The sequence below is a fragment of the Danaus plexippus genome, chromosome 15 (genome assembly GCF_018135715.1).
Source record: "Danaus plexippus chromosome 15, MEX_DaPlex, whole genome shotgun sequence".
In the NCBI taxonomy this organism is placed as follows: domain Eukaryota; kingdom Metazoa; phylum Arthropoda; class Insecta; order Lepidoptera; family Nymphalidae; genus Danaus; species Danaus plexippus.
Genome location: NC_083547.1, coordinates 4,028,827 through 4,050,106, shown reverse-complemented (window position 1 = coordinate 4,050,106; position 21,280 = coordinate 4,028,827). Strand labels below are relative to the sequence as shown.

At 32.4% G+C, this 21,280-nt stretch overlaps 1 protein-coding gene across 4 annotated transcripts in view; it reads left to right on the top strand.

Annotated features, from left to right (window-relative positions):
• Positions 1 to 21,280, top strand: part of LOC116766169 (teneurin-m) — a 131,243-nt gene that overhangs the window by 99,071 nt on the left and 10,892 nt on the right. Inside the window, exons 5-10 of one of the 4 annotated variants that reach the window (XM_061522959.1) lie at positions 17,929 to 18,090; positions 18,211 to 18,507; positions 18,578 to 18,736; positions 19,739 to 20,275; positions 20,613 to 20,890; positions 21,003 to 21,219. In XM_061522959.1, coding sequence (XP_061378943.1) covers positions 17,929 to 18,090; positions 18,211 to 18,507; positions 18,578 to 18,736; positions 19,739 to 20,275; positions 20,613 to 20,890; positions 21,003 to 21,219 — 1,650 coding nt within the window. Of the gene's footprint in view, positions 1 to 17,928; positions 18,091 to 18,210; positions 18,508 to 18,577; positions 20,276 to 20,612; positions 20,891 to 21,002; positions 21,220 to 21,280 lie in introns of all 4 variants that reach the window. The other 3 variants (XM_061522958.1, XM_061522960.1, XM_032655899.2) reach the window with 3 other exon arrangements.

Sequence of the window (21,280 nt, the reverse complement as noted above, 5' to 3'; positions counted from 1 at the left end):
TAGTAGTTCTGTCCAAATATTATAGGAAGCGTTGAACTAAAATGGTGCAACGAGTTTGCTACGTGGTTACGTAGTTCGTAGCTTTATGCTACGGCGCAGCCATTCGTGCTAAAGAGTACACGCGCTTGTAAAAATTTATTGTTCACAATAGATTTTTTATTATTTTAAATAGTTTTTAACAATCACAAAAAGTTTTATTGGAACTGTCCGTACATATAAAATTAATTCAAGTTATTGTTCTGAAAATATCGAAGATTCAGTTTCTTTAATTGTACATTATAACATATTTTTTTTAATAAAAGAATAATAGTCCTAATGACATAAAAACGTATATGTTATAAATTTACGTTTTTAGATCATTCATCAGCAGTATAACTGAAAATGGTTCAGGTTACATTTTTCAATATTGATCGAAAAATACGAAGACGCTTTGTGCACACACAGACGGATTGTAAACATGTGTGTGATCCGCAAGCAGCCCACGTGCCTGGGCACTTGCCAGCCTCAGATAAAACAATCGACAATTTTGCTGATTTACCGCCTCAGCAAGAAACTATAAGTGACTCTCGTACATATTGCTTTTTTTTAATAATTAAAGCTATGCAAAGTAGTATTACCCATAGCAATATAATATAATTTAAATGAGAGAAATAATAAGATAAACTATGATTCACGTAAATTATATATATATATATTTACTAAATACAATAATTAAAAGCATTGTTCTTCGAATGGTGTCTGTCCTTGCACAATGTATCATTTAAAATTATTTCTTTAAATCATTCTCATCGCCCCACTTCCATACATATTCAAGTCGTAACACGTTTAAAAATATAAATTCTACTGAAATCCTTGCGCCTTAATCCGTCGGCCGCTTGCCAAAAGCCCAAGCACGTGCGCTTACATAACCCTCCACTGGCGTAATTTTAAGAAGTATATTGGTTTAGTTTTTACCCGCTGCCAACCAGACCAGAATTAACCCGAGTTGCTTTATTGCTGGCGGTTACGTACGGTCTTCTAGACAAAGTGTGCGGTTTGTTGAACGTTATGCCCCAAACTCACCGGTCACTTCACTTTTTAAACTCTTATTTAAGCTTGTTTTATTATATGCTGAATATATATTTAATACTTCATAATTGGCCTTGAAAAAAAAGTCCGAAAGACGAGTGGCTTATTTATTAGTACAGAAAGAATTCTTTTATCTCCCACGCCTATGTTACGTTCGATTTCAAATTTAATTTCTCTCCTCCTAAATATTTATATTTTACCTCTCACTTAAACTACTGTAGTGGCTTGATAAATTAATTATATTATTCATTTGAAAAGCACTTGTAAACTTTTGTAAATTTTAATACACCTGATAGAACTTCCGAAATCCTTCAGTCTGACGTGTAGAAACAAAGCCTTGCTGATTCGATTTAGCGACGAACGAACGATATCGTCTTTGATGTGACGAATCAAAGCAGCGATCCGTCTGTAATACACTTAGCCGGGCCATTTCAGCCCCACAACCCGCCGGGGGTGGTCCCCAGTGCACTGCAGTCGCTCCAATAAGATTTTCATTAAGCGTTGAAAAGTTTTTATGAGTGGACGTTTTGTAGCTAGCCCTCGCTGCGCTGTGCTTAGAAACAATTGGATGTCATATTAAGAGAGCTTAGCGGAATTAAATTCTGCCATCTCTATTCCTTACTATGGAATCTATGCAGCTAATTTAAATCAATAGACTAAAATACAGTTTCATAATTCTAACTTTGCTTTACATAATATTGCAACTATATCATTTGTGATTCATTTAAAAAGGGTATTAAAAAAGGAACTAATTTCAACTTTTATTCTGTTTAAATTGCTTTGTTTTGTTGGTCGTTTAAAAACTGATATAAGAAAATTGCATTAAAGTTTCTTCCAATTCACGGCGATAAGATAATAATATTATCAAAATGCATTAAAAACGCCTGCAAGTTAAGCAATGAAGGCATCAATCAAGTGGCGTGACGAAAGCTACAACTTATCAGATCTGCCCTATTTGCTACTTATAAGTAATTTCCGACGATCGATTCATTTTGTTGGCTCGAGGTAGTAAGGCTGCTTAACAGTAGGCTTGTATGACAGAAGATTATTAAAGCTAATAAAAATAATTAAGCGTTAACGTTACTCAACCTCCATCTGAAGTGGTTTTTAAAACTCACTATAAGCATCGACTACTGAAAGTCTTAATATCACTTTTAAGTCGACAATTTCTAACGATACATATATTTTAATGCCTTTATGTTTTATATAACAAAAATAAAATTACGTCGTAATGAAGTCAAGTAAATAATTATAGGAAAATTAATAGAGCTCAGTGTGAGACAGACTTGTAAGTTGATATCCGAGAGACAGGCGATCTATAGCCACTGCAAAACTAACTTGTCAAAAGCCAGCTATAGACTTTGATTAAAAATATTTTCCTCTTTAAAACTTCTGAAGTTTTACCTGTATAGGTGTGTTTGCAACTAATTTGATAATCAACCAGCTATCAAGTTTGCTAGTTTCACGTTATGCTATTTAGTTTCACTGTTATTATCTTAGTGAATAATGAAACTGCTGCTGTTTTGTATAACTTTCTTTAAACGTATACAGAAGTTCTTATGTGATTATCTAGAAGATTTAAAGCGGCTTGGGGTACATTCATGATGTTGCTTACCGCATTCTTTTGTTGAACCCATTTTCTAGAACAATAGAGACAAAATAATGAATAGCTTCTTAAGTTTCGATAAATTCTGCATCTCAATTATGGCTAACAGTCCCGTTTTCTTACGGGAATACTGAGTAATTAATTACATTTGATATAACGGTGACATTTTATTTACAAATTTTTGGATATGGGATGGAGATATTCTGATGCCCAATGATGTTTCACTATATTATTAAATATAAAATATAATTCTGATGAAGGCCATATGATTTTATGAAATTGTCCGTTTAAACTAAAAGATTACAACAAAAATTTCCGTGCACTTATTATATGTAATAACTTTAAACTTTTTAAACAAACCCGGGCAAATGTTGACTCTTACTTACTGCCAAATGTTATGACATCAAAATATTCAAAGCAGACAGCTACTGCAGTTTTCTAACTGAAACCTAAAAGTTTTTGTGGTTTAAAATGCAAATTTTCCCAGTACACCGCAGTTACTGGAGTCACGTGTCACTTACGTTATTCTGTAACTTAATATAAAACAAACAATTCAACAAGTTGATTTTTTTCTTTTGTTTCATATTTACATTTCTGTTATACATTAAGTTTCATTGAAAGCACGTAATAAACTGTAGGCTATCAGATTTAGTTCGTTCAATTATAACAAAGTTTCGGAGAATCTTAATAACATTAAAACATCCTAAAACTTTGCGGGGTTGATCTCCCTTTAAAGTATAATAATGTTGATAAGATCATTTCTTAATATTGACAAAGTTGCTAGAGGAATAACATGCATCCAAACTTTACCAACCTTAACCAACTCTTGTCGCAGGACTTATCGACATTAACGGGTAAGGCCGTAAAACATTGGAATATTGAAATTGTCGTTGTCAAAGAAAAGCCTACTTCTTTTCTTGTTAAGAATGTTATTATTTCTTAGTCAAAAAGGTGGATTTCAAAATAAAAAATAAATATGTGTATGCATGTCATATAGAACATGCCTTTGAGATTAAAAGAAATCTAAAAGATAATAAAAATTCTCCAACGTAGATACAACTTTACACCGCGGTTGAACAAATTAGTAAAGTTCGCGCCATCATTATTGATGTCTGGTTCACAAAGGGTAGTCCTTGTCAACGCATAATTACCAGCGATAAATATTAACTGAACTATCTAAGATAAACATTGTTTTACTTTGCTCGGTTCTCTTATATATTGAAGTATATCTTTAATTCAAGTATCTCAATTCAAGAATTATGGTATAAAGCCTACCGAAATTTATTGTTTAGATGGAATAAGATTTAATGGCCAATTGTATTTTGCATATCTTTTAGTAAAGGACAAAACAAAATATTTAAGTAACTTTGCAGGCTTCGCTTGTCAAAAACGTTCCTGTTAAACCAATCTGCCAAACTTCGTGAAGTTCGCTTAACGCCTCCAAAGGTCCACTTACAAACGTTTAACTTTGGGCAATTCCGTCAAAACTCTCCACTATTTGGTGCCCGCAAATTACACATCTTCGAGTCAAGCCGAAGTGGGACGGAAATGACCGAAGTCGCTTCGTTAGTCCTCGGATTGGGTCCATTGTGTTTCGCATTTAATCGCTGCTGGACAATGGGCAATGACGCGACGTAATTGTCCCTAAATAGTTGGTGCTAAAGCTGAACTCGCTTGATTTTAATTGCTGGTAGCCAGCTCAGCGTTTTGCTTGATTTTTCGTATTCAAATGTGATGACCCGTGTGTGATTAACTTTCAGACAGAATAAAATCCCAGTCAGTATATTAAACACAGTTATTATTTCTAAAACGTACTATAATTTTATAATAATACATATCTACAAAAAGATTATATTCTTCAATCGCATGACTACTAATAGTCTATGAGAATCTCAAGAACGAAAATCTAGTATAATAGTATAAAAACAGGAAATGCAAACGACCAAAGCTAATTGATTATAAAACTAAACTGCACTCTATTAATGAACATGAAATTTAATCGCTCCCAGGAGTTTTTATTATCGCTTTAAAAGTAATCCAAATATTTTACACTCTGATTATTGCTTGGACTTCGCGTTTAGTACGGACGATTCGTTTTATTGACATTTCAATTAACAATGTATTGTATTGATACATTTTATATCACATATCACTTATATTCAATTATATGTTCATTCGGAAGGTTATAACGTAAATAGTTTTCATTCAACGAAATAATGAGATATTGACTCATTCTTAAATTCATCAGAATGTTTATTATTTATTCAATTATGGTTCCGGTGAGCACATTTAATTCAAAAGGAGGATGGAAAGTCCGTTAATTGATACTATAAATATGCCGTTACTTTACTTCAGTGCTATTTACGTTCTTTTGTCTAGGACAAAATGGACATCGCAGAATCATTTAATGGTTTGCCTTTTTATAAACGGAGGATTCAATACTTAGAATTTTATTCAGTGAAATGCATTAAAAAATATAATACTTATAACTTTCTAACACATTGTAAAGATATAATTTTATCTTTAATATAAAATAACGTATATATTTGATATGATAGTAAGCATTATATCCGCTTTCCCCTTGCATCGTCTATCTTGTCCCAGAGGGGTTCGTGATAACCGCTTTTTATACGCATAATGCTCGGGATTTCGTGCTAAGCTGATAGAATTGTGGAATCAGCAGCCTTTTGAAGTTCTATTAAATTGTAACACTCGCGAGTTCGCGCCAAGACGCCCATGAATTGTGGTATTATTGAAATTGTTCCACTTTTTCTTTCAACCAAATAGGTAGTGCCAAAGATACTTGGATGAATGGCTAACAAATCATTAATATCCACTGTCACAAATATGAGTTTTTGTCAATTCATATTTAATTTTCTTTTACTTAGTCAGATAAAACATTTCAATGCTTAATTGGGTAATCGTAAATGCATTATTGACGAATATTAAAGTTCGAATCTGAATGAATTAAATTAGCTCAGACTTTAAAATAACTTAATAAAACGAACCACCGGCACTTGTAATTTGCTATTAATTGCATCAGCGACAGTTGAGCTGCCATGTTTTATTTATTTGGTCTCATTTATCCATACAACAATTTGTCCAGCTTTTACAGTTGCCAAAATTTTTTGCGGATTTATTTAAAATCACAAACAATAGTTAAGTTTACTTCAAAACGATAACTAAATTATGCTAAGTCTACTAGTTATAATACATACAACAAATCTTTGCTTACGAAAGTTAACACTTAGCGTTTAAACTAAATTATTTCAATAAACTTTTTAAGCAAACAAAATGTTAGTCGAATAAATAAGTAATTTAACCTCAACACGAGCATAACATAATAAATTTTGTGTCGGGGCTCTGAAACAAATAGTTAACGTTTATTTAAATAAACTATGAACACAAACTTTTGTAAACTCTTTAACAAATATAAAATTATTTTTCTTAAAAAAAGTATGGTACAATTGAAACTACTGTCCTTTAAACTGCATTACGATTTACACGAACAAATAGAAGTATTACCAAGAAAATTGCAAATTAAAAGTAAAGGCTGTACATTCCACAAACACATAAACTTAAAATCCGTGATAAAAAAAGTCATGTTTGATTTTTTTACTTATAAATCGCACCCATTTATGCCATATTGGTAGGAATATGATCTAAATCGAAAATCCAACGAATCCATCTTAAGGACACTATCGGTGGTATCACATAGCACTAGTAAATACGTGCTTACGCGTAGGCGTTATTGTGGCGTTCCTGTTATCGACACACACCTACGTTGATCGCACGCGACCCCCATTCCCCAGCCCATGAGCTAAATTCGGTTTACTGAGTCCCCGTAAAAGATCCAATAAGGGTACTCTAGAAAAACTAACTTATATCACTATAATAATTTAATTATTTTCGCCGCAGGGAAACAAAAATTACTGGCATCATAAAAATAAGAAAAAACGGTGAGCTTTTAAAATTTCCGCAACCTGCTCCAATACGTTATCAGTGAACTTTTACGACGGCTTCAAGTTTTACGTGATAAGTATTTTATTTGTTCGGGAGATCGGATAAGCCTGCCCGCGGATTACTTACAGCCAATTCCGAAGCTTTTAAGGGCACCTGTCACGTCCTCAGCCTACATTTGTGCGTTGTTTATTTTTACTTAGACTGCTTTTAATGTTGCTTGCTTTGAATGTTAAGTAGCTCTGTAAAGACATTAAATATTCCTAAGTACAGCTTTATTTAATTACATCTTTCTACTATTACTTGCTTGTAAAAATTATGATAACAGTTGATGTACATATACAGTCATTTGTATAAAATGAAACTTAAAAAATATTACACTGTATTTACACATATAAGTAACTTTTGTGTATTGAGTAAATATATCTTAGTAGAGAATATTACATTCAAATAATAATCCATCACTTTCATCTATTATATCAATACAAAGAGAATGATATAGTGTTACAATTTCCGATGTCCAGCCCTTTACAATATAAAGTGGTGATTCGCAGCGTGGTCGATTGGACCACCCGTAGACCTCTTTGTGTCTACGAAAAATGATTCACTCCCTAATCCTATTTACTGCAGCAAATAAATTATATTGACCAAGATAATATGGTGAAACTACCACGAAGATTCATCACCTGTAACTTACACTGTAAAAGAAATTGGGTTGTAAACAATTTTCAAAACTTTTTACTTTTATTATAAAATAAGCGGTTTATCTGTTTCCGATACTCACTGAATATATGCTTGTTTATTTACAATATCGTCTACCACAAACGTAAGGTATATTGACAATTATTTTGACGTGAATTTGGAATAACAGACGTTTGAAATAAGTAAACATTTTTGTAGACGACGTGAAATTTAATGACATGACGAAACGAGTAACGACATAAAATATAATTCAAATTATAAGTCCGTTATATATTTATAACAGCAATGCGCTCATTATACACATTTTATATAAAAGATAACTCGTTATAGGTATTATAAATGAAGAAATCTCTCAAAGGGCACATAAAACCATACAGCGATGGAATTCAGAGTGATAATATAATTCCGTTGAAAATGTATCGAACGAGCAAGTCCTCGAGGGGGCCACAACCAAATAAATAAAAGCGGGTGCTGCGAACTTGCGAAAAAATCTACATTTGCGGTGCGGATACGAATATAAAATATTGATCAAGCCGCGAATTTATAGAAACTTTAAAAAGAGCGTCGTAATGAAACATCGTACGTGTAACTGGAATTTTGAATCATCTGTAGTTATGTTTCACTGTTTTTCATTATTACCAGCGATTGCATCATATCCGAGCGGATTGCTTTTGTTATTTTTTTTTCATTTACTCCATACGAAACTTAATTTCGAATTTATATCATGATAAAGTTCCACCACTTTCATAATTTAGCGAACAAAGCTGAAATAAAAAACGTTCGGACAATATTTTATTCATTAAAACGTTACGAAAAAAAATTGCCTATTCGCATCGAAATAAAAACATATTGTAAATGAAAGTGAATTATTAAACGAATGTATATTTTTTACAATCCTTTTAGAGATTTTGTTGGCTCGTACCGTTAGTGGTTTTTTTTCTTTGATTCGACCTTTATAACGTTTCGAAATGTTTACATAGGAATGTATTCAGAACCTCTCTATACCTCAGCGGTTTTCAGTTTGTTTTACTGACATCTTTTTCATGTTTGTAGGTTAATTAAAATGATCAATTAAAGCACTCTACGTGTTTATTTCTTGAATTTTATATTTTTTAATGGTGTCTATTTTGAATGTTAAAGGATTCATGTCTTTAATATTATTATTAGCTAATACCCGCGACTTCGTCCGAGTCGCTTGATATATATATAATTCACATAGAAAATATTTTTACTAAATGAGTATTTCTTATTTATTTTAGTTAAACGCCAAGTATCTAATAAAATAAAATTATAAAATATATTTCAAAATAAATAAGAAACTTTGCCGTAATACGTGTACAACTGCAGACGGTATCACGTATTACGTAAATATGCAGCTACTTTCTATAAATAGTAACTATATATACTTTTTTCTCTATTTCAGAATCTTATAATAATGATTTATTTGTTGAGATAAATCTGTATTCAGCATAGAATAAACTTATAATTTTACTATAATTATATTATACTATACTTTTGGAATACAACGCTTTGCAAACCATTCGAAGATTATCATATAACGCTCTTTTGGTTAATTATTTAAATAAATCCTAAGGGGCAGTGTTGTTAATACCCACTTTTATAAAAAAATATCCGTTTAATCCACGCCATGGCAGCCATAATTCAAACCTTTATTTAGCCACTAGATTAGTGAGGACCCCATTATTGTATTTGTGAAGCCAAGGGTTGCGGAGAAACAATCGTGATTATAAATTTAACATAACAACATGGAAATTGTAAAAAATGTGTTAAAATATAATTTAATAAGCTCAGTCATTACCAATTTCTTTTTATATCTAGATTATTAAAGAAAATGTTATTTTTACTTGATAACTTACAGAAGTAAATGAAAGACTTAGTCGTTATTAATTTATTTTTCGTATTAATTTTTATTTATAATGTTTTGATTCTTCAGTATATAAGTTCCGTTATTTTTAATCACTACTTACTCTATTTTTCGAAGCTTCTGACATCACCATCTTGACTAGTCTTGTAAGGACTATCTATTTTTTGTCAAACATTATGTTATTATGCTTTTTTTTTTTTGACAACCATCTTGTCTTTATTCAAACTTTATGTTAGGCTAGTTTAAATTAATTTTCCTTAGTCCTGTCTAGTTTAGCATTAATTATTATTATCAAAAGGATATCCTAGTACCCACTATTTTATGGCTGAATTAGCTGAAAGGCAATAGATATTTCTTGTTACTTTTTTGTTTTTAATCAGTTTCCATTGACAGCACTATGTTTTCAAAATTTTCAGTCTATAATATCTCATAGTACTTAGGAATTTCTGGTTTTTGAACATGTAAATGTATCAATATAAAGCGACTAGTAATTAATATAAAGCGACAACGTTTAACAAGTGGCTGGTAGCCCGGGAAATGATTTCAAATTTCACACTTGACTTGTATTACATTCGGCGTGAGATGAGAATAGGGATTAGTGTCTAAATATATCCCCTTTATCGTTAAAGTGTATAATTTATAATCATTTTTATAATTTATGACCTATATAAAATTTTCGTCTCTTGCCATACCTATATTTCGTCGTTGTCGCGAAATGTAAGGTAGTTTCCAGTGATAAATAAATAAAACTTAGATTCAACCAACATACAAGCTGACATGAAACCTTTTAATTATTACAGCAAAGCAATTGCCACTTAAACTTAAATAGGATCAGCTAATGAAATCAGAGCAACTTTGTCAACTCAGTGTGATGAATGACGTCATTAAACTCATGACATAATAAAGACTCAAAAGACAAACGCAGCTAATGAAAGCAATGATTGAAAATTTTACTTGCACCATTGTGATGATTAGTATGAATGTTACTCTGTGAAGCCCCAATAAATGTAGTTAATTTACTAGAATTGTGTTTAATCAAGTATTTCATGGAATTCAGTTCATAATACATAACATAGAATCTTGTAAACATTTTTTTAATTACATTTACTAATTAAATCTAGTCAAATAAAAGAACGCACATAATCGTTTGTCACAGACGTTCGAGTACAAAGATAATGCAAGAAAGTTTTTAATAATGAATTTAAGTGAAAATGTTTAATTTTCCATTTTATAATTCGAAATAATAATAATAATAATAGTCACATAAAATGTTACATTTTAATAAGCAAAAAAAGTTTGCTTCAGTATTCTATGCAAATTTTGAGAATAGATGAGTTGGATAAACTGGTTACAGATCTTCGTGATATACATTGTTCCTATCCCTGAAACTATTACCGCAGTAATGGATCTGTGGGTCATAGTATTGTCATCTTCTTTATCGCTGCCATCATACATCACTCTTAGATGGATGGTTGTATGTCGAAACCCGGACCCATGACTCGGGATCACAATGTTTGGGCATTTGTAAATGGATTTTAAAAGTAAGCATCCGCTTGAATATCCCGCAACATTTTTCAAAACCTTTCCATTCGACCATGAATCATTCTGTTATTTGATTGCATGGCCATAGGTGATATTTTAAATAGAAAATAAAAATAACATAATTTAAAACTTTACAATTACTTCCTATTTTTTACCTTCCTTATTTAGTTATATACGTACTTAAAGTACTGCGCAATTAGTTTTCAGTATATGCATTATAATTTAGGCACACACTAGTTAAGCTCATATATTCTATCTTAAATCATATTATCATTAAATTACTTCTTCGTTTCTTCTTTTTTATTTATTAAAAGCTTAAATTTATATAGTTTTCACTACCGTTACCTTTGTAATTGGTAACAAACATTTGTAAACTTATAATTTTAATGTAATATATAGATAACCCTTCATGTCTGTAATATAAATCAAATTCCATTAAACAGCTCCGATAGTACACCGGAAAACCTTTGAAGGGCGAAAGCTTCTGAAAGAGAACCCTTGCTAATGCACGTATATCTGTTTGCCTACAAAGGATGAGTGTGCTTGACCTCTGAATGTATTTTGGGATATCCAGATACGTAGAGGTCGAAGAAGAAACACTTTGTCCTCCATTTATAAGAACATTAATTTGGATTAAAATCCTTTTCATTCATATTTCAATATCTCGAAGTATTTACCATATTAACATGAGTTCATGATTTTTTAAATTTTTTTAAAGTATTAAAGCTTCCCTTTGAACTTTAACCCAAAATAAGTTAAATCATTTTAAGTTTTTTTTACATATTTCTAATATAATACAAATAGTGAAACTGTAATATTTATAAAATTGCAATGTAAACAAATTATATTTTATTTAATGTCAGTTTCTGCTTTCATAGGTAAAAAAAATATTCAAAAGAATAGGGAGCCGGATTATTTAAATTAATCGTAATATGAAAATTAACAGAACGTAATACAACACAACAGCAGTGCGACACTGGACACCTGTCAACGTCACGTCAAGTACCAACGCGCGCCATTTTAAAATGCAGATAACGAATCAGGGTAACATGAGCCGCCCCGAGGCCCCGCGGCTTGCTGATTTATTTCAAACCCGATATGATTTTACCGCAATTGAGCACCCTAACATTTACTTACTACATTTCACAATCTGGACCAACCAATAACCTACCTTAAGTCGCTATACATAGCATCTAAATTCCAAGAACATCATAAGTTCGACTCAAAAAAAAACAAATTTATTATAGCCGTTTTAATAAAAAACTTTATTTTACATTAGAATTCACGGCCAATTAGGCAAAGACACTGCAAGTGTTTTACGAACTATAATGGCCCTTGTCTATGGGCCTGAATAGGCCACACAGTCGGTGTTGAAAACCTCTCCACATTGAAGATGTCGGTGCGACGTGCTAAATGCATATCGACGTGCATTCACCACAATTGTTACCCATTTGAGCATGCCATTTTTAACTGGGCTATTAAAAAGTAAACTAAATGCTGGCTTTATTATAATTGAAAAAATCCATTGGTGTTACATTATAACTTTATGACTACGAAACGTACAACATATTAAACTTAAAATTCATATTATTACTAGCTGAATTCAACAACACACATAAATTAAGTCTCAATAGCTATAAAACTTATCATCATAAATTTATGGAATATAATAGTAAATAAATAAATAATTTTACTAACGTTTGATACCAGCATAAATAATGTCAGCCAGAGACCACATGTAAGCCACTAAAATAAAACAACGAAATAAAATTGGACGCTACCAAAATTTTAGCGCTCATTTTGAGTTTACATAAAATTTAGGCCGACCGCTGAATATTATGCGGAATTTCACAATATGAATATAATGGTGATTGGTAAATTATCTATGAGATATTAATAGGATCATCATTATTATTATGAAGACAAGTATTCAAACATAAATTAGCTTTAAATGGAACTCACTGTGTTCTTTGCGAATTCTATTTAGGCGTTAAATATATACCAATTAATTAATTCAGGTATACAAATACCCTAGCTTACTAAATGATCAATTCTCTGATACATCAGGGTATTATCACGGGTATTTATCCGTAAGAAAACGTCCATCACGCTAAATTTGGATATATATGGATCCTTTGCGGTTTAATCGCATGAGCTTGCCCTGAGGGATGACCGGTCATCATCTCTATCAGGCATGGGTGAAAAAATGCAACCTCCATGGGACACTCAGCTGATATGGAAATAGAAACAGATCGCAAAAAGTGGTAAACGCATTTAGTGGAACTCAAGGAAACCTCTTTATATATACTTTATTAAATAAATATAGTTCAGAATAGGTGAAAACGTAAATTATATTTTACAATAGTTTGAGTCTTTCAGAAAACAAATTTATTTAGTTTCATTAATTCGTTTTACTTAAAACTTATATTAATTTCACTTGCATTTAAAAACTATGAGAAAAATACAATCGGCTTCAACCAAGATTTTTTTTAAATTACATCTAAAAGCTAATGTACTGAAAAGTTGATTTATTTTGATATCAAGCTAATCAAACAACTTAAAAACCTTTACGAAAGTTATTCAATCTCAACTTATTTATCAAATCTCAATTTATGGTTCAGTTAATTTTGCTTAGGATGTACGTCAGTAAAGAACTCCGCTATCGGCCATATGCATCTGCAGATTTAGAATTCATCTAATTCTACCAAAAACATCATCGCTTATGGATCTCTTTGCAATTTCACTCAATTTCGTAACTTATACTAATAAATGCACACTCATCAAGGCATATAAAATTGATTTCCCTATTAAAATATTTTTATCATGCCTTTAGTTTTAGATTCACTATTTTTTTTAAGTAAAAGATTTTAAAAAACGGCAATTTACTTTTGTATATTTTTACTACATACATTTTAGAAATTAATTCATGATCTTGAATTTATAACAAAGTTAACCAAATTCTAGGTTTCTAAAGCGATGAGCAATCGTTAAAAGCATTTACCAATTGGGGAAACAACCAGCGACAAATATTAGACACTCTCCCAAAATCAGGATTGAAATCAGTCACGGCTCCAGCTACCGTCTTTCCTGGACATCTAATTTTACCACCCTATTTTCGTGAAGCTCGCATATCCGTCAAACGATTTCACTGCCCACTATCGAAAGATTCAATGAATGATAACGAGCCTAATAAATACTTCCACTCCTCGAATGACCGTAATTAATTTAATGGATTTAGACAAAGAAATATGTACAATGAGATAGTAAGATTAATTCTTTGTTTTGACCATTAGTAGACGTTGAATCTTGGTGTTGGTTTGCGTAATGGAAGACGATGGTTTTTCACATTTTCCTCTTAGACTCTAATGAAGGAGAAACGTCTAACGAGCGAGGTTGCTATCCTTATTATCAAGTCTGTAATCTCCGTTTATTTTGCTTTGTTTTTCGATCTCGTAAGATAAAATGTAAATTGTTTGAACTTTGTTTTAATGAGAAAATAAATTATTTAAATTACGTCTTCGAATGTGGCTATTGCAAATATTTGAGTGGAACTATAATATGAACAAAAAAACTTGTACCTCCGTAAATTTTTTAACTTAGGTTAGAATGATCCAAAAATATTATCTTCATAGATATGAAGATAGAAATGTAGATACAGATCTGAACTGTATGTTTTTTTGTGTCAGTGAATATTATTACTATATTATGGCCATTATTGGAGCTGGCATAAAAAAAATGTTTTCAGTGGAGAGTCGGGTACATTCCTTATATCTTAAATCGCAACATAATTAGTGCGCCAGTCGCGTGACGTACAGACTTAAGCAACATCGTCTCCTTATCGCGCCGGAAACTACCCGACTTGATTCAAACAGTCAAGCAAAAGAATACTTTAACTTTCCCCTGGAAGACTCAATTTCCTGTACTACCATATTTACGGAAACGTACCAGTTAGGGTGATTCAACTCTATGTATAGAAACAAACGATCTTAATTTAATAAAAACATTTGCAATAAAAGCAAATAAGGCAACATTGCCATTATGACGACATAAATAAAGTTGAGTGTCCTTTACGAAGCACAGGTCGACGTAGCGATACTAATAAAGAGTTGAGCGAATAATATTACTCTATTGTTTTAGTAACAAGATATAAATTGTTAAGTCGAGTGTAGTAATGAAGGCTCGCATTTAGCGGCCGTTGTGGTAGTGATATGGTTGGACTTCCTTTGTCTTGTAATCTTATCATTGCACTAGGCGGCCATAGCTTGACATGATATATTGCACCAACTCTTGATTTACATATTTTTTATGATAAACTTTTGATTATTTGCCAAACGAATTATGTTACAAATTACTGTTACCAATTTATTATTAGTAGCTTAGCTTGCAAATTAATATTACTTATTTATAGGAAACTTAAGTATTGTGTAACGAAAGTTCTTAAAAACATCTGCCACGATTATATTAAGATTTTATCTTATTCTCAATTATAGAGGCTCTAAAGTCTCTTTGCCGTAACCGAAATATTACTTCAAATATGGTTATTTACATATAATTACTACCAGTTTACTCCCTGTTTTGTGACGATGTTTTTATGGAATCATAAATATTTCATAAGACTAAAATGTCCACATCACATAATAGTCCAATTACGTCGTTTATAAAAATAATCAGTTCGTTTGATGCTACCGATTAAGTTTCCTTATTCCAAATACTACTGTCAATAGACGCCATCGAGGCTTAGCAAAAGAGAAGTTTTAGCTAAAATATTTTATTGATAGAAAATTCGTTAAGATAGAAATCAGTAAGATGGAACCTCTTGTTTACAAAGATCCGTCCCTGCCGATCTGATCACAATCTCAAACTTTTGAATATACCTCTTCGACTATCGAAAAGTTCCCCATAATGGATTTGTGCGAGAACTCAATTGTTTCACGATGAATGGGTACTAATTAAAACGAAGTCATGACGACGCCGGCCCAAGTTTCCAATTGTTCCGAACTATAAATCGCAGCTCTGCTCTCTCATATAAAATGCGTTCAAACTTTGGTGCTAAATTAAAATTGGAATTGAAAAAGTATGTGATATATATATAAATTATAATACATTAAATCATACAGTTTTGCCTAATTATACTGATTTAACAATGGGTTAAGATTAAAATGGTCGATACCTACAAATGTCCTCTCCTGTCTAGTGAAATTTCCTAAATGTATCCATTTTGTCTTTGTACGATACATCTCTAAGCGTAGCTGCGTTAATCACTGTGTATTATCAATTTCTATTAACATATTGAAAAAATAATTGTTTTAAGTATGGTTTGATAAATCCAGGTTCACATAAGATGAGACAACAAAACTTGAAAAGGGTTGATGTTTAACAGTTGCTAAATACAAACATAATTTGCATATAAATTAGTAACTAGTTATGATATTCATTTCAAAAGAGGTGATAGTTTTATCTTACCCTTTATAAAGCTAAGGTTGAAAATTACCGCTGCTTCTTTTCTATTTCAATAAGAAATCACATTCGATCGAGCTCGGCTCAACCGCAAATGAGCCGAAACATGGCCATTTTATCCTGCTGTGTACCTATTTTTACTTATCTAGCTTTGGTTTTATAAGAAAAGGCTTTGCATGGTGAGCCAGATAGGAAACCACATGGCTCGAAAAGATAAAAATAAACGAACCGGAATACGGGTAGTAGCATTTGCTTGATTATGATCCAGTTTTATGCATGTAAAATATGCATCAATATGGTCGTAAAACGGGACTGGTAATTCTGAAATAGATTTTTATACCATTAAGTGCAGATAAACAGAATAGAGTTTTCAAAGGCATTTGAAATGTAGCAAAAACTTTGTTGGAAATAAATCCCAAGACGACATTCAAAATCGCGTTCCCTTTTAAAGTTGAGACGATCCGGTTACGAGTGTCGAATTTCTCGAACTCCTAGGCCCCTTTCAGAAGACGAAGTGTCCCCGGGAGGTGCCTCAGTAATTACCCCACCATTACACACAAAGACACAACTCGTCCGATTACCATAATTCCCACTCCCTGACTCACAATATAAATGGACCGCATTTTGTATTAGGACGTAGAGTGACGTGGTATTAATGGCGATACTTGTCCTCTTAAATTAGGTAAGAGTGAAGAGCGATTTAGTTTTTCAGTGGCGGAGACTATTTAGTATAGAATCCTACTTTCCATACAAGTTTATACTGCTACGAGTCACAAAATAAATTGCCTTGTTTTATCCCCGCTTAGACTTTAATGTATGCTAATGAGAATTTATGCAATAACAAACAAGCTTAAGTTTGTAACAAAGCTTGTCTGTTGCTTTACAAAATATCGTTGAATGTTTTGTTACATTATATTCGTAAAATGTATCTATATTATTATTTACGTTATTTAATTATAAGACAATAATTACAAATATAATTTTCAAACAGGATATTGTACATTATATTATAAATTTTCTGGGAGTAAATAATAAATTTAACGCTGTGAGTAATTCATTACTTTCCAATTATTACTATAGAATATATCGCTCAAAGAGATCGCTACAAGAACTGGTAGTATTATAGAGAACTGAGCTTTCTTTTCGCGAAGTAGAGGCGATCTGCGAAAAAAACAACACAAAAAAAACCCTTTTAAAATTAATTGAGTTTTCTTGCGGCTACATCGGCCGCTACAATAAATTAATTAACGCTCGAAGGAATCCTTAAAATTTGTCGAGGATCAAAAGTTGGCTGGCGGTTAGGAGATAGGGTGGTGGGGTGGATAATGCTTCGATTTTCCATTAACTTATATTAGCGATGGGAGAGGCAGCCGCGCCCCGCAGTTCAGCGAATAGCTCCCGATCTAATATATTTCCTTTATTAACTAACTACCGAAACACGCAATCTTTGATCCATTTCCATAGGCCGGTGTTCCCTATTTGTTTACAAGCTATTATTGAGATTTCCTTATAATTTAATAAAGAAAAAATACGTGTACATCAAAGCTAATATAACAAATCCTTTTTCAAGGCAACAAGCATATAAGAAATTGAAAAAGGTATTAATTACCCTTATACTAAGATTAATATTAAAAGCAATGATATCTGAAGTAAAAAAATATATAAATTAAGATATTACAAAGTTAAATAAATATGTGGTTTATTTTAGGTTGTTTGCTCGAAGGTGCCAGGCCTCCGCCAGATGTCCCTCCTCGAAATCCAACTATGTCACGCTTAAACGGCCGCATCACCGGCAATCCAGCTGATTTAGGTGATTTTGAACCTTCGTGTCTCGTGCGCACACCTTCTGGAAATTTCTACGTGCCTTCAGGTTAACATTAGTATACATATGATATTGTCATTTAACTAATAAGAAACATAGTAGATGTAGTTTTTTTAATTATAATAATCATTTATAGATAATAATAAATTAATATTATTTCTCTTTCAGGAGACATTCAGAAGAATCCGTCTATGGACTACAAATCAAATTCATCTTGCAGTAGTCCAGGAAAACAAGATAAAGGAACTTTGGAAAGAATGGATAGAAGCGACAGGCACCCCGCTTTTGGTGCTCCAGTGCCAGTCCTTCCTGTGAGAAATAATCTCAGGGCAACTCATTTTCCTCCAGCCGCTTCCCGTTTCCATTTCAGAAAAGGTTTATCGTCCAGATGTTCCTGGAAATGTACAGCTGTCGTGTTTATAGTTCTATTTGTTCTCTTACTATCTATTGCCTCTTATATGTCAGGTATGATATTAATTTATTTATTTTTTATTTGTTGTCTTAAAAAAAAATAATATAGACTTTTTGCTTCCAGCATCCTATTTCACTGACAACTGGTCCTATCAAAATGCAAAGCCATGTTCAGTATTAGTTGGCGATACTGCAGATAAATTTTCATCATCAAAAGCAACGACACTTGAGTCAACGAATAAATCAGTAACAAGACCACACCCAAGTTCTACGTCTGCTTCAGGTAAAAGAGAATTAAAGTCACGTCCCCGTAGAAGTGTAGACGGGCATGCTTCTTCACCTTCTATCTCTTCCACGGATTCTTCCTCTGTAGATATGCATGAATTAATCACTTTACCTTCTTCGACCACTGTCAGCTTAATGCATGGTGTGTCAGAGGTATCTATAAATCAGGAAACGGAAGTTACTGAGGGTGCTTTCAACGCTTATGTATCTAGCAGTGTCAGTGATAATGGTAGTACTGGTAATATAACTTCTAGCAATACTACACTTAATAAAATGGGAGGATCTACCCAAACTTATAACTCTACATCCCTAAGCACAGGTCAAAAAAATAAATTAAATGCTCTCACTATAAGCACTAAACCAATTAACACGAAAAAAGAAGACACTGATCCCCTAGAAATTGAAAGTAACACGAAAAATAACATAGCTTATGACCCAAAAGACATGCAGGGTGACGCATTTCCTTCCATTTTATCGTACGGCTTACAGAAACTTCAGTATACGAAATTATTAACAAGACTAAATGAAGTTAGTGAAGAGTTGCACATTTTCTCCAATGAGTATTCTGAGCCAGAAAGAAATCTTAAACAACTTCATTATGATAACGATCGAGACTCATCCTCTGAAACAATAATGACAACAAAGTTTGATTTTAATAAATATCAAACTTCAAATTTGGTACCAGAAGTAACTGCAAAACCAATAATAGAAAGTGTTTTCACCACGCACAATGCCTTTTCTAAGAATGAGCATGTTGTTCCAATAACTACTTTATCACCGAGTGTGACTAACAGTCCCAATGTTGTAAGTACTAAAACAGCAGCTACAACTGAAAAGGAGACAACAACCAATAATGAACTCCCTTTTGCAACTGAATCAAAAACTTCAGAAACTGTGTCTAATGCTAAACACGTTCTGATAAATTTAACCATTTCTGCAGATGATGCTAACAACGACTCATATAAACCTCTATATTCATTGACAGTAACTGTGCCTACAGTTGGCGATTCAAACGAAATACCGACAGTAAAAATTACACCCTTGGACACTGAACCAACAATGCCCACAAATTTCAACAAACCAATATCAATTCAAAACACAACAAAAACGACAAAAACTATTGAAACTGAAGATTGGGGAGGAAGCTGTGAATGTTCATGTCCGGTTTGTGATAGTGGTCATTCTTCTGATGACCTTTATGATGATTATGTAGATAAAACAACACTTTTTAACGAAAATACAGAAGATCTTTCAAGTCCATACTCTACTGATGGCAGCACGATCACAGAAGAAAATATAAAGACTACTAATGATGCATCGTCGGAATTCACAACTCAAAGAGAATTAAACTATATTTCAACGACAGATTCTGTAACTGACTCTGATTTAGCATCAAAAGATATAATTCCTGATATTTATTTATCAACTACTGATTCCACAATAGCATCATCGACTGAATCTGAATTAATTTCAACAACTGATTTTCCAAAATGCGTATGTCCAAAAATAAAGCCCCCACCAATCCTAATACTGGAAGGTGAGGTCTCTCAAATTTGCGTTTTAAAAATAATTGACTAACGTTCAATACAACCATTTCTTTAGGAGCTCTGGAAATTACTTTGATGTTTAACAAACTAATACGCATGTTAATCTGTAATAAGGCACAAAATTAAATATCGAATAATATAGTATCATAGTGAATATGTAACTGGCATGTGGTTTTTAATTTTAGCAGTAGTTATCATCGTATCATCCTTAGTTGTTAAGGCGCTTTTAATTTGAAAATATATATCACTGTAAGCATGAAAGAATGAATGGCTTCTATTTTCTAATAATATGAGATGACAAAATTACTAAAGCATGGAATATTATAGGTGCGCGAACATTCCCGGCGCAGTCTTTCCCACCAGATGGAACTACGTTCAAACAAATAACTCTAGGTGAAAAGTTGTCTAAAGAAATCCCTCCATATAGTTACTGGAATATGCAATTCTATCAATCGGAAGCTGCTTACGTCAAATTCGATTATATGATACCTAGAGGCGCATCAATAGGTGTATATGCAAGACGAAATGCTCTACCAACACACACTCAATATCATTTTTTAGAAGTCCTTAGCGGATTTAAAGCTCGAACGACTAGAGCTTCACATGTAAGTATACGAAAGTCACATCATTTTGAAATAAGTTTATTCAGTCTATATTAGGTGCTGTTTTCTAACTTTTTATTTATTTGCTTAATATTAACAATTTTTCTATTTTCAGCCATCCGTTAAGAAAGAAATAACACACTATATGGAACAAGGTCACTGGTTTCTTTCGCTCTACAACGACGACGGCGATCCTCAAGAGATTTCATTTATTGCTATGGTCGCTGACGATATGACACAAAACTGTCCAAACGGATGTTCCGGTAAAGGAGAGTGTCTCATGGGCCATTGTCAATGTCAACCCGGTTTCGGTGGTGACGACTGCAGTGAAAGTAAATATAAATCAATTTAATACTTAGATGCTGTCGGTTATTTAATATTAGTAACTATTAT